Here is a 13,023-nt window from a genome sequence, read left to right as displayed (position 1 = left end):
TGGGAAAGCAGATGCACTCTCCCGGATGTTCCCTGAATCTCCCCAGTCAACGGAACCTAGCACCATCTTATCTCCACAAAACTTCCTTCTGCTCACAGACACTGATCTTATGACCACCATCAAGTTGGCATCCAGCCATTGTACTGACCCAGAAATATCCTCCTTGGAGAAACGAGATGACTTGTTCTGGTCCCAAGGAAGAATTTTTGTCCCACCGGAGGCTAGACCCATGACGTTAAAGTTGCTTCATGACCATAAACTGGCTTGTCACTTTGGGACTCAAAAGACTTTGGAATTGGTTGCCCGTTCTTTTTGGTGGCCTGGTTGGAGGCAGGACTGTAAAGAGTATGTCCTCTCTTGTATTTCTTGCCAGCGCAGTAAACTGGCTAACACCAAATCTTGGGGATTACTTAGACCTTTACCCATTCCAGAACGCCCATGGGCTGAAGTTTCTATGGACTTCATTGTTGATCTTCCTCCCTCGGAAGGTTTCACCTCCATTCTGGTTGTTGTCGACCGCCTTTCCAAAATGGCACACTTCTTGCCCATGGTGGGCACCCCCTCTGCTTTGGAGACAGCTAACATTTTTATCAAAGAAATAATAAGGCTACATGGAGTACCCGACAGTGTTGTTTCTGACAGAGGGGTTCAGTTCACCTCCAAATTTTGGAAAGAACTTTGTAAAGCACTACAAATAAAGGTCTGTCTCTCCTCTGCGTATCACCCTCAAAGCAATGGCCAGACAGAGAGAACGAACCAAACTCTGGAGCAGTATCTCCGCTGTTTCTCTTCTGGCTCTCAGGATGACTGGTCCTCTCTGCTACCCTACGCGGAGTTTGCGTATAATAATTCAGTTAATTCAGCCACCAACCAAACGCCCTTCTGGTCTAACTTTGGGTTTCACCCTTCTTTCCTTCCAAATGCTACCCCTGAATTATCTGTTCCTGCTGTCCAAGATCGCATAGCCTCCATCCAACAGAACTTTCAAAGGATTCAGGAAACCATGCAAAAGGCCCAGGATGACTATAAGAAGTACTACAACAGGGGAAGGAAGGAGAACCCGGTTTTCAAGGTCGGTGAGGAAGTTTGGTTATCTTCAGCTAACCTCAAATTACCTTTTCCCTCACGGAAGTTGGGCCCAAAGTTCATAGGGCCGTTCAAAATCAAGAGGATGGTTAACCCTGTGGCCTTTGAATTGGCCTTACCCAGCTCTTACAGGATTCATTCTGTCTTTCATGCATCCTTACTAAAACCAGTGATTCCTAGCCCCTTCCCGGGAAGAGAGGAGCCGCCTCCTCCACCGGTCCAGGTGGATGGAGAAAATGAATTTGAGGTTGAAGCCATACTGAACTGCAGGAAGAGGGGTAGACTTCTCCAATACCTAATCAAGTGGAAGGGGTACCCACCTGAAAACAACTCTTGGGAACCCTCAAGAAACATACACGCCCCTCGCTTGATCCGAGCTTTTCATGTGAATCACCCGGAGTTGATGTCCAGTTTGGGCGTCCAGAGGCCGCCCCTCGGGGGGGGGGCACTGTCAGAGAAACCTTCAGCTGCAGACTGGTCATCACATGACAAGCACCACATGACTTCCACATGACTTCCTGGCTGCCTATAAAAGCTGAGCAAGTGCTCAGAGGAATTGCTGGTTTGTCTTTCAGCTTCCTGTACCTGAGTTCCTGTTTCCTGTGTGATCGTTTACCTGCTGTGACCCGGATTGACCCTGACCTGCTCTGCTCTTCTCCTGGACCCGACCTTGGCTTGTTTTACGGACTTTGCTTTTGCTTACCTGTGTTTGACCCTCTGCCTGCGACCCGGATTTACCTTCAGTCTCCTGTGTCTTGACCCTCTGCTTGTGACCAAGTCTTGTCTCCTATCTCCAGTGCCTTGACCCTCAGCCTGTGACCTGGATTGTCTGCTTACCTGTGTTTGACCCTCAGCCTGCTCCGGACTTTTACTGCTGGATCCTGATCAGTCTCTGCTCCAGCTCTACAGGACCTCCACGCAAGCTCTACCCTGCCTGCTGGTAGCTTGTGCCTCTTTGTGCCATCCACCCTCTGTATCACCTCCAGAGGGGCGGAGTGCGCTTAGTCGCAACAGCGAACCGCTCTCGGCATCTCGGCCTCGGTGAGTACCTCTATTCTGATATCAGCACTAAATAGTAATTTATAATTGTATTATTTCAGGAACACAGAGGAGCTGTAAAGAAGATATGTACATTCCTTGGACGTGAGTTGGAAGAAAAAACCATTGACTTGGTAGTGGAACAGTCTAGCTTCAACATGATGAAAAGAAACAACATGTCCAATAATAGCTTAGCTCCAGATTACATTATGGATCCAAAAAACAACCACTTTATGAGGAAAGGTACAATTTTGTGTTTAATCGCCATTATTTATAGATTCATTACGAAAGATTAAAAAAATATTTGTTGTGTGGCATCTTTTCAAGCTGTCCTGGTAAAGCTATGTACAGCTGTAATTGCCAGCTAGGCAGCTGACCCCCTGAACAGTTTTCTGTTTGTTGTTTGCTTAGTGGAGCTATTGTGCTTTATTACCGTGTCTCAAACAAGAGTCAATTTATTGTTAACAGCAACAAATAATATTATAACTTGCCTTTGCGATAATACAAGGTGCAGATGAATCTGTGGCCAGACTACAGACATTCAATTATTTGAATGTATCGCAGACCCAGGACTAGTCTGGTCCCAGGTTCCATTCCCTGATAGGTACAAGGCAGTCGGGGACACAGTATTTCACAGTCACTCGAGTCAGAGAACTGGCTGCACATGTCTTTTTGTGTTTTTTATTTTGAAGGTAATTTGCTACTAAAGAGGCATTCCTCAATAGGAGTATAGTTCTGTATGTACGAAAGGATAAGCTCTCCCAAACAAGGTCAAATAAAGTCTCTAAGTCTAGAAAGCTGGTACTCGCTGTTTCTTGAATACTGTATAGCTGCCTGCAGAATCAGTCAGTTTCTGTACTTGATTTGCTTGTGTTCTGGATCTTTAGATGAGCTCTCTGGAATCTGCAGTAGGCTAGACCAGAATTCCCACATGCTAAAGCAAGAGCCAGGACCACAAAAAGGATTCTTTCAGCTGCAGGTAAACTCCCAGGAATGCCAGAGCCCTCAGGCTGGGTCTTACTCCCTCAGGATCTTAGATCTGGAGTCCCTGTCAGCAACCTGCTGGTCACACATTCCCCTGTCCAGGAATTGGTTGGAGAAGTGTTAGTATGCTGGCCAGTGTCTAGGTTCTTCCGCCCACTATATCCCATAGTTCAGTGGGATGCACAGGAAAGTGACCAAGTCTGCACCAACGGGACCCAAAATAGACATTATCAAAATGATCGTTACTCTCCCTGGCTACAGGGAGGCTAAAAACTACATTTAAACTCCAGTAGCCTACTGGGGAACTCCACGCATATTCTTAACAAGCAGTAAATTTAGGTTTAAAGGGAATCCCTTTCATTAAAAATTGAATATAGTGTATAGTATACAATGTAGCACGTCTAACGTCCAGATCAGCAAAAACAGTAACCAACACCACCTGAAGTGGAACAGCAAGCAGTAATAGGATCTAATCTACCAAACTGCAGGAACTATACTGTCAGTGTGCAATAATGGCAGCTTTGCTAGGCCTTGCCTGAATTGGTAGACACTGTCTGTGTTTACATAACAAGGAGGGCTAAAGGGGACAAGGGGGGTGTGCAAGGTAATTTATGGGAGAGGCAGTTGTTAAGATTGTTCAGCCAGCTATCATTGGGCCCCTTTAAGAAGTGTTGGTACACTAGATGATAGTCTTTTAAAACTGAGTTTAGTGCATGTAGTGAAGTGCAGAGAGGTGCTGTGGAGATGTGGCCCAAATGTGGTGACAGTTCAGTATAACAGGAAGTGTGTAGTACAGGTTTGGTGAATGTGCAGTACAAAAGTGGTGCATTAAATGTCCTGATCTTAGTGGCTTGGTTTCTGCTAGCAGTGCAAAGACGGGCCAGTGGTGATTCTGTCATTCAGCGATCTGAAGTAGAGAGTAGAGAGTAGAGTGAATGCTCTGGTCTCTCTGTGGCCATGTGCAAAGGCAGCAGTGCTGACAGGGCTGTTGAACCTCTGGTGTCCCCGTTCTTGACCTTCGGCTTGAGTCTGGCTAGCTTGGATTTCTTCTGACAAACTAATACCTCACAACTGTGTCTACATGGACTACCTTTTTTGAGGAACAGATACCTAGTTTTGTCAGGTACTGGCTCCCACTTCCACTCAGATTGCCTAGGCAATCCAAGTGAAAGCTCTGCCCCCCCTTTTGCCCCGCAGCCTTCTGGGTCACAGGTCCCAGAAGGCGGCAGAACCATTTACATAGTGCAGCGTTGCTCGCACATATGAAGTGGGAAGCCCGCTGTGAAGCCGCAAGGAGTCCCACCTGGCTTCCCTTAAAGAGCACCCCCCCCACATCACTATTTTTCTCTTGGTGTCATGAAATTGTCAGAAGTGATTCGTGCAGATAGCAGAGGAACAAAGCAGCAGACAGAAATGACCCTTAGTGCTTTTAATTGAGACAGGTACACACTATATAACATTTCTTTTCATGTCTGATATTTACAACCACTTTAATAAACATGCCAGGACCGGGGAACTGAAGACTGGTGACAGATGTGTAACTAAAACCTTCAGGGCCCCGGTGCAAGAAACCATGAAGGGCCCCCCACCCCCAAGCCTCACCACTGTACACCTGGATAGGAGAGGTGGCATATAGAGGAACTGATCCCCTCCATTTTCTTCATGCAGTGGAGAGGCGATTGGTTCCTCAATATGCCACTCCTCCTATCCAGGTGTACAGGAGTGAGGCATGGGCCACCTGGAGCATGAGGTTAGAATGAGTCACAGCGGTGGTAGTAGTGATGGGGGGATGGAATGGGATCAGTGGCAGCGGTGGTGGTAGTGGTGGGGGAATGGGATGGGATGAGTGGTGGACAATTGGACAATAATCTTTTTTTTTTTTGTCAATGGATCACGCTACAGCGCAAATATGGTTCCCATCTATGCACTGCAGTGTAGGGAAACGCACGTGTTGAGAAACTATTCAGAAATCAATGGCACTGCCATTAACATGCGAAAAGACAGCCTTAAGCTGGCCATGCATTGTACAAGTATCTTATTAAATTTCCTTTAGATTTACCTTCAACTATGTAGTGTAAGGGCTGCCTGAATGCATACAAGGTGAAAATGTTTAAGTTTGGCCTCATATTATATGGTTTTGGTAAATCTAAAGGAAAATAGTACAAGAGAATTGTATAATGTATGGCCAGCCTTAGATAGACATATAAATCTACAGCTCCGTTGAATTGGGTCAGACCGCCAGAGTAGAAAGAATTGTACAAAGGTAATATCTAAAGGCCTTTTATTTTTTTTTATTTTTTGTAGGAATTACTGAAGATTGGAAAAACCATTTCACGCAAAAACAGAAGGAATATGTGAATACAGTTTACCAGGACAAAATGAAAGATCTTAATGTCAAATTTACTTGGGATGAGATGGACAGTTTATGACATTAAAATAAAAAAGACACCAACAAATGTATGATAGAACAAATGAGATGAAAACACATAATAAACAAGTGAAACAGGAAGGATATTGCCTATGCTGTTTTTTTTTTTTCAACACTGCTAATACCTGCAACATTTCTATCAAATTCATTGTACAGTACTTTGTACATTTACATAGTCAGGTTGAAAAAAGACACAAGTCCATCTAGCTCAACCAATACAAAGAAAACACAACCATACAATCCTATATACACAACATAACATCAAACCCAGCAAAGCATGATCTAATTTGCTACAGCAGGGGAAAAAATTAATTCCCGATCCCCTGAGAGGCAATTGGATATTCCCTGGATCAACTTTACCTATAAAAATTAGTACCCAGTTATATTATGTACACCTAGTTAAGAATCCAGGCCTTTTTTAAAGCAATCTACTGAGCTGGCCAGAACCACCTCTGGAGGGAGTCTATTCCACATTTCCACAGCTCTTACTGTGAAGAAACCTTTCCATATTTGAAGACAAAATCTTTTCTCCTCTAGATGTAAAGAGTCTTTGTCCTCTGTGATCACCTTAAAGTGAATAACTCAAACCAAGTTCACTATATGGACCCCTTATGTATTTATACTTGTTGATCATATCCCCCCTTAATCTCCTCTTCTCAAGAGAGAACAAATTCAGTTCCTCTAATCTTTCCTCATAGCTGAGCTCCTCCATGCTTCTTATCAGTTTGGTTGCTCTTCTCTGCATTTTCTCCAGTTCCCCGATATACCTTTTTGAGAACGGGTACCCAAAACTGCATATTCCAGATGAGGTCTTACTAATGATTTGTACAGGGGCAAAATGATATCTCTCTCTGGAGTCCATGCCACTGTTAATACAAGAAAATACTTTGCTTGCTTTGGAAACTGTAGCTTGGCATTGCATGCTATTATTAAGCTTATGATCTACCAGAACACCCAGATCCTTCTCCACTATGGATTCCTCCAGTTGTACCCCCCTAGTAAGTACCACACCTAGCCTGGGTTCACACTTGTGCGATGTAGACACCACATGTGATTTAACACAGGAATCGCACCACATTCCTGTGCACATCACATGCGATGTCTGTGCAGTACGATTTCAGCCAGCCATTTTGTATGGCTGAAATTGCATCACGTCCGCACCAAAGTGATGCAGGACCCTTTTTTTCCCTGCACCTGAATTGTAGTGCATGGGTGTCCACACAATCTTTTTCGGGGGGGGGGGGGGGGTGTTAAGATACCATTGTACCATTGACAACTGCAGCAGATCGCATGAACGCCATGCTATTGCAATGCGGCAGTGCAGGAAACACGTTTCCCGCATCCCATAGGTGGGAACCATGGCTTACAGTTGTGTTAGTACAAAGGCATTCATGAAAAAAGGGGGGGATGCTCCTAGCAACAGACAAGGTCCGAGGTGCCCACCGGTATCACTCGAGGTTATATGCCAGGGAATAATCATAGACAAGGGACATAGTGTAATACCGTAGGATATTTATTCACGCAAAAATGTAGAGAGGTACTCACATATTAGGAGAATCAAACAGGCATGTAATGAATATGGAGCGCTGTGCGGTCCAAGCCTCGATCTCAAGTGGTGAAAGCCGGAAGTGACGCGACACGCTGTTTCGCGTTTCGTAGTAGATACGTCATCAGGCTGCTCCAGCTATTTGCCTTTACCTGGAACAAGTCGGAACCTCGCTACTGATCCCGTATCCCGCTACCAGATCACTCCCTCACTACTGGACCCCTCTACTTACTAAACCTTACTAGTGATAAGTACCCCACAGGGGAATCCTCCATAACTAACTTACACTATCATCTTCTGCACATTAAGGACTGTTACTATCTATGCATACTAATTCTACCATCTGCTCTGTTACATAGATTGCTAGCTCTTGAGTCTACTACCATCTATCCTTGCACTGGGTTAGTCTATCCTGTATATGTCATCTGCTGTCCTTACCACCTGTTACCATACTTGATTACTAACCTATCTGCATTCTACCTATTACCATCTACTACTCTCCTGAACATTACTATCAAGTGCTTACCATTACTGTCACTGCTCACACCTGTCCCTTCAGCACATCACCTCCATACTATCATACACATCCTATCACTCCAGGAACATCTTTTTGAGTGTGTGTATATCTGTATGCTGAAGCAGACAGGCCCACAGTGATGAGTCTGGAGAGTTGGATCTGGTATTCCAACACATCTCTACATGACTGCTGAGTGGAGATTCTGCAGCTGCAAATCCAGCTTACAATAAAAACGCAGGATGTTACAGATTGAACGAACCTTAAAAAAAATGGATTCAGCAGAATTACCCACTCAAGTGACACAATTAACACAACAAGTAAATGCATTAATACTTGCTCTTACAGTAAAAGAAGACAATCAGACTCTGAGACAGCAGGTAACCCGTCTTTCCCAGCTTACTGCTGCTCAGTCCCCTGAACCCAAAATAAACCCTCCTCTAGTGTTTACAGGTGTTCGGAAAAAATTTCGTGAATTCAAAAACGCATGTCAATTGCTTTTTTTGCTAAACTTACCTTACTGATCAAATTAAAGTCTGTACCATCATTTCATACTTAACGGGTGATCCATGGGCCTGGGCAGACTCTCTCTTTGAGAAAAATGATCAGCTTCTCAACTCCTATCCTTTATTCCTAGCGGAACTCGCTAGTTTATATGATGACCCCAATAGGCAGAGTACTGCTGATATCCAATTGAGGGCTTTAAAACAAGGAAGGAGACCTGTTGAAGACTTTGTAGCAGAGTTCAAAAGATGGACCCTTGATTCAGGGTGGAATGATACATCTCTGCGAACTCAGTTCAGACTCGGGTTGTCCGAAGCCGTTAAGGACGAGCTCGCCCGAGTGGATTTACCTGGCACTTTGGATACCTTAATACAACTCAGTATCAACATTGACAGGCGACTGCGAGAAAGAAAGGCTGAGAAAATGGGAATGCCATTGTCTAGTCCTTCTCGGATTTTGGCCGTTGACTCTACTCCTATGGAGGTAGGAACCATACGCCCACATTTATCAACTACTGAACGATCCAGGAGAAGATCCAGTAATCTCTGCATGTACTGCGCATCCCCGGATCATTCGATAAGCGTCTGTCCCCTTGTCCGCAAAAAAGAGGGTGAGTGTTCACATGTCTTGCTAGGGGGATTAACGACTTCCTTTTCTAAATCCTATCTCTTTGTTCATTTAATATTACAGTGGGACCAGACTAGGATTACCACCAAGGCTATGATCGACACAGGATCTTGTGGGAACTATATCGATACACGTTTTGTTACCTTAAATAAAATACCTATTATTTCAAAACCTAAACCTGTTTCTGTTAGTTTCATTAACGGTATCCCGCTATCTTCTGGTCCAAGGAATACTTGGATGAGAATTTGACAAAAGGGTTCATCAGACCCTCTACTTCTTCCACAGCTGCAGGACTTTTCTTTGTCCGCAATAAGGATTTAAGTCTTAGGCCTATTATCGATTATAGGCAATTAAATACCATTACAATAAAGGATCGCTATCCTTTACCGCTCATCCCTGAACTCATTGAACAAGTGCATGGGGCTACTTACTTCTCTAAATTGGACCTAAAAGGGGCATACAACCTAATCCGAATCCGTGACGGAGATGAGTGGAAAACAGCATTCAGAACCAGATACGGATTATTCGAATATCTTGTGATGCCATTCCGGTTGTGTAATGCTCCCGCAGCTTTTCAAAGGTTCATAAACGACATCTTTAGAGACTTACTTGATGTCTGTGTTGTGGTATATCTGGACGATATACTTATCTATTCTCGATCTCTGTCTGAACATATAAAACATATAAGACTTGTGTTATCCAGATTACTCGCACACAATCTATACGTGAAATTAAAAAAATGCCTATTTCATAAAGAAGAAATATTATTCCTAGGATACATCATATCCAAAACCGGAATCAAGATGGATATGAGCAAGATATCCTGTATTCTGGATTGGCCTATACCAACAACTCGTAAGGCATTATAGCGATTCCTTGGATTTTCAAACTTCTATAGGAAGTTCATCAAGAACTTCTCTGCTATTGTGAGACCTCTCACACAACTTACAAGTATAAAGAAATCATTCAAATGGTCAGAAGAAGCAAATGGAGCTTTCCGCTTGTTAAAATCAAGCTTTACTTCTGCTCCCATACTACGTCATCCAGACCCATCCCTCCAATATATTCTGGAGGTAGATGCGTCAAATATGGCAGTAGGAGCAGTTCTCTCTCAACGACCAACAAATACTTCACCACTCCACCCAGTTGCTTTCTTCTCAAAATCACTAAGCAGCCCAGAGGTGAATTACCCAGTGGGTGAAAAGGAGTTGCTTGCCATAAAACTGGCACTGGAGAATTGGCGACATCTACTTGAAGGTACCCAATTACCAATACTTATATATACAGATCATAAAAACCTTCAATACCTCCAGACTAACAAAACTCTTTCCCACCGGCAGGTACGATGGTCATTATTCTTCCTAAGATTCAACTTCCTAGTGACCTACACGCCTGCAGACCAAAAAAAAAAAAAGCGGATGCGCTATCACGATTAACCGAAGATAACTGCGCCGAAATCCCTTCTATTCCTATAATACCCTATGAACGTATTATTGGTGTTGTTTGTTCCCTGAAGGAAGAGATTTTGCACAGTATAGGATTGGATTCATCTCCACCACAACTAAGTACTGATGCAGAAGGCTTCCTCTATTACCACGACAAACTCTACATACCCCCTACTATGCGCACCAAGATCTTGGAATTATCACATGATGTGCCCATGGCAGGACATATGGGTATGACGAAAACCCTTAATTTGCTTACCAGGCAGTTTTGGTGGCCTGATATGAAGACGTCTGTACAAAAATTTGTTTCTTCATGTGACATCTGTGCAAGGTCCAAAATTGACACTACAAAACCATCTGGTCTACTCTGCAGTCTACCAATACCCCAGGTCCCATGGGAAGTTGTGTCCTTAGACTTTATAGTAGAACTACCACCTTCCAAAGGATTTAATACCATTCTAGTGTCAGTGGACCATCTGACAAAGATGGCACATTTCATTGCTATTCGCAGACTACCTTCATCTAAACAAACAGCGGAACTACTAATGAAACATGTGTTCAAGTTACATGGAATTCCAAAGACTTTTATCCGACCGTGGTTCACAGTTCATCTCCAAATTTTGGCAAGCTCTATGTCAAATACTACGGATTGAGCGAAAGCTCACTTCTCCCTACCACCCTCAGACCAACGGACAGACTGAAAGAGTCAACCAGTGTATAGAACAATATCTGCGTTGCTACACATCATACTTACAGGATGATTGGGTGGACCTCCTCCCTCTGGCGGAATTTGCTTATAACAACGCAACCCACAGTACTACTAAACAAAGTCTGTTCTACTTGAATTATGGGTTTCATCCCACACTTCTTCCACCACACATCCTACCATCAAGTAACCCAGTAGCCTCGGATTATCTTACCCAAATAAAAGACTCTCTGGGTTTACTTAATACCACCATCTCACACGCTCATAGTCAACAAAAAAGGTACTACGACCTTCGTAGAAGACCTTCTCCGCAATATGCTATTGGGGACCTCGTTTGACTATCGACAAAAAATTTAAGATTAAAAATCCCTAGCAAAAAGCTTGGACCTTTATTTCTGGGACCCTTCCCAATTAAGAAACTCATTGGAAAAGCTGCAGTGCAACTCACCTTACCGGCAGATCTCAAAATACATCCCATCTTTCATGTGTCGCTACTGAAGCCACATGTTCCTAACCAAGGAATAAGGCCTACCATCTTGCCTCCACCTCCAGTACAAGTTGAAGGCGGAGAAGAATATGAGATTAAGGAGATTTTGGATTCTCGTATCCACAGAGGAAGACTCCAATATCTCATAAGATGGAAGAACTATGGACCCCAAGACGACACCTGGTTGGATACCTCTGATGTGCATGCACCTAGGCTTATACGAAGGTTTCACTCGAAATACCCGGAGAAACCAGTACTATAGGCCTTCCGGAGCCGGCCTTAAGGGGGGGTACTGTAAGATTCTGGTACCTTTGGTACCCTTATTTACCATTTTCCTTTCAACATTGCGTCCCACCTTTCTAGTTAGGTGGAACGCATACACCTTTAAGACGGATGACGTCATCGCTGACCGCCGCTGAGCGGCTATTTCAATCGCCGGCGTTCTCTCTCACGTTGTTCGTTCAATGTGTCTCTACATGCTTACAAGCCTTGTCTTGCTGTCGGAACCTCCAGCTATTTGCCTTTACCTGGAACAGACCGGAACCTCGCTACTGATCCCGTATCCCGCTACCGGAGCACTCCCTCACTACTGGACCCCTCTACTTACTAAACCTTACTAGTGATAAGTACCCCACAGGGGAATCCTCCATAACTAACTTACACTATCATCTTCTGCACATTAAGGACTGTTACTATCTATGCATACTAATTCTACCATCTGCTCTGTTACATAGATTGCTAGCTCTTGAGTCTACTACCATCTATCCTTGCACTGGGTTAGTCTATCCTGTATATGTCATCTGCTGTCCTTACCACCTGTTACCATACTTGATTACTAACCTATCTGCATTCTACCTATTACCATCTACTACTCTCCTGAACATTACTATCAAGTGCTTACCATTACTGTCACTGCTCACACCTGTCCCTTCAGCACATCACCTCCATACTATCATACACATCCTATCACTCCAGGAACATCTTATTGAGTGTGTGTATATCTGTATGCTGAAGCAGACAGGCCCACAGTGATGAGTCTGGAGAGTTGGATCTGGTATTCCAACACATCTCTACATGACTGCTGAGTGGAGATTCTGCAGCTGCAAATCCAGCTTACAATAAAAACGCAGGAGCGTTACACATACAAAATGGCTGGCTGAAATCGTACTGCACAGACATCGCATGTGATGTGCACAGGAATGTGGTGCGATTCCTGTGTGAATCACATGTGGTGTCTACATCGCACAAGTGTGAACCCAGGCTAGGTGGGGTACTTACTAGGGGGGTACAACTGGAGGAATCCATAGTGGAGAAGGATCTGGGTGTTCTGGTAGATCATAAGCTTAATAATAGCATGCAATGCCAAGCTACAGTTTCCAAAGCAAGCAAAGTATTTTCTTGTATTAACAGTGGCATGGACTCCAGAGAGAGATATCATTTTGCCCCTGTACAAATCATTAGTAAGACCTCATCTGTAATATGCAGTTTTGGGTACCCGTTCTCAAAAAAGTATATCGGCTGCTGATGACGTATCTACTACGAAACGCGTACAGCGTGTCGCGTCACTTCCGGCTTTCACCACTTGAGATCGAGGCTTGGACCGCACAGCGCTCCATATTCATTACATGCCTGTTTGATTCTCCTAATATGTGAGTACC

At 44.0% G+C, this 13,023-nt stretch overlaps 1 protein-coding gene across 1 annotated transcript in view; it reads left to right on the top strand.

Annotated features, from left to right (window-relative positions):
• The window catches only part of LOC309568904 (sulfotransferase 2B1-like), a 95,069-nt gene that overhangs the window by 45,136 nt on the left and 36,910 nt on the right, over nt 1-13,023 (top strand). Inside the window, exons 5-6 of the mRNA XM_082274680.1 lie at nt 2,187-2,367; nt 5,413-5,529. Coding sequence (XP_082130806.1) covers nt 2,187-2,367; nt 5,413-5,529 — 298 coding nt within the window. The remainder of the gene's footprint in view (nt 1-2,186; nt 2,368-5,412; nt 5,530-13,023) is intronic.

The sequence above is a fragment of the Pelophylax lessonae genome, assembly GCF_965119305.1.
Source record: "Pelophylax lessonae genome assembly, chromosome: 12".
Classification (NCBI taxonomy): domain Eukaryota; kingdom Metazoa; phylum Chordata; class Amphibia; order Anura; family Ranidae; genus Pelophylax; species Pelophylax lessonae.
The sequence above is the reverse complement of the archived record's forward strand: the minus strand, read 5'-3'. Positions and strand labels throughout refer to the sequence as shown.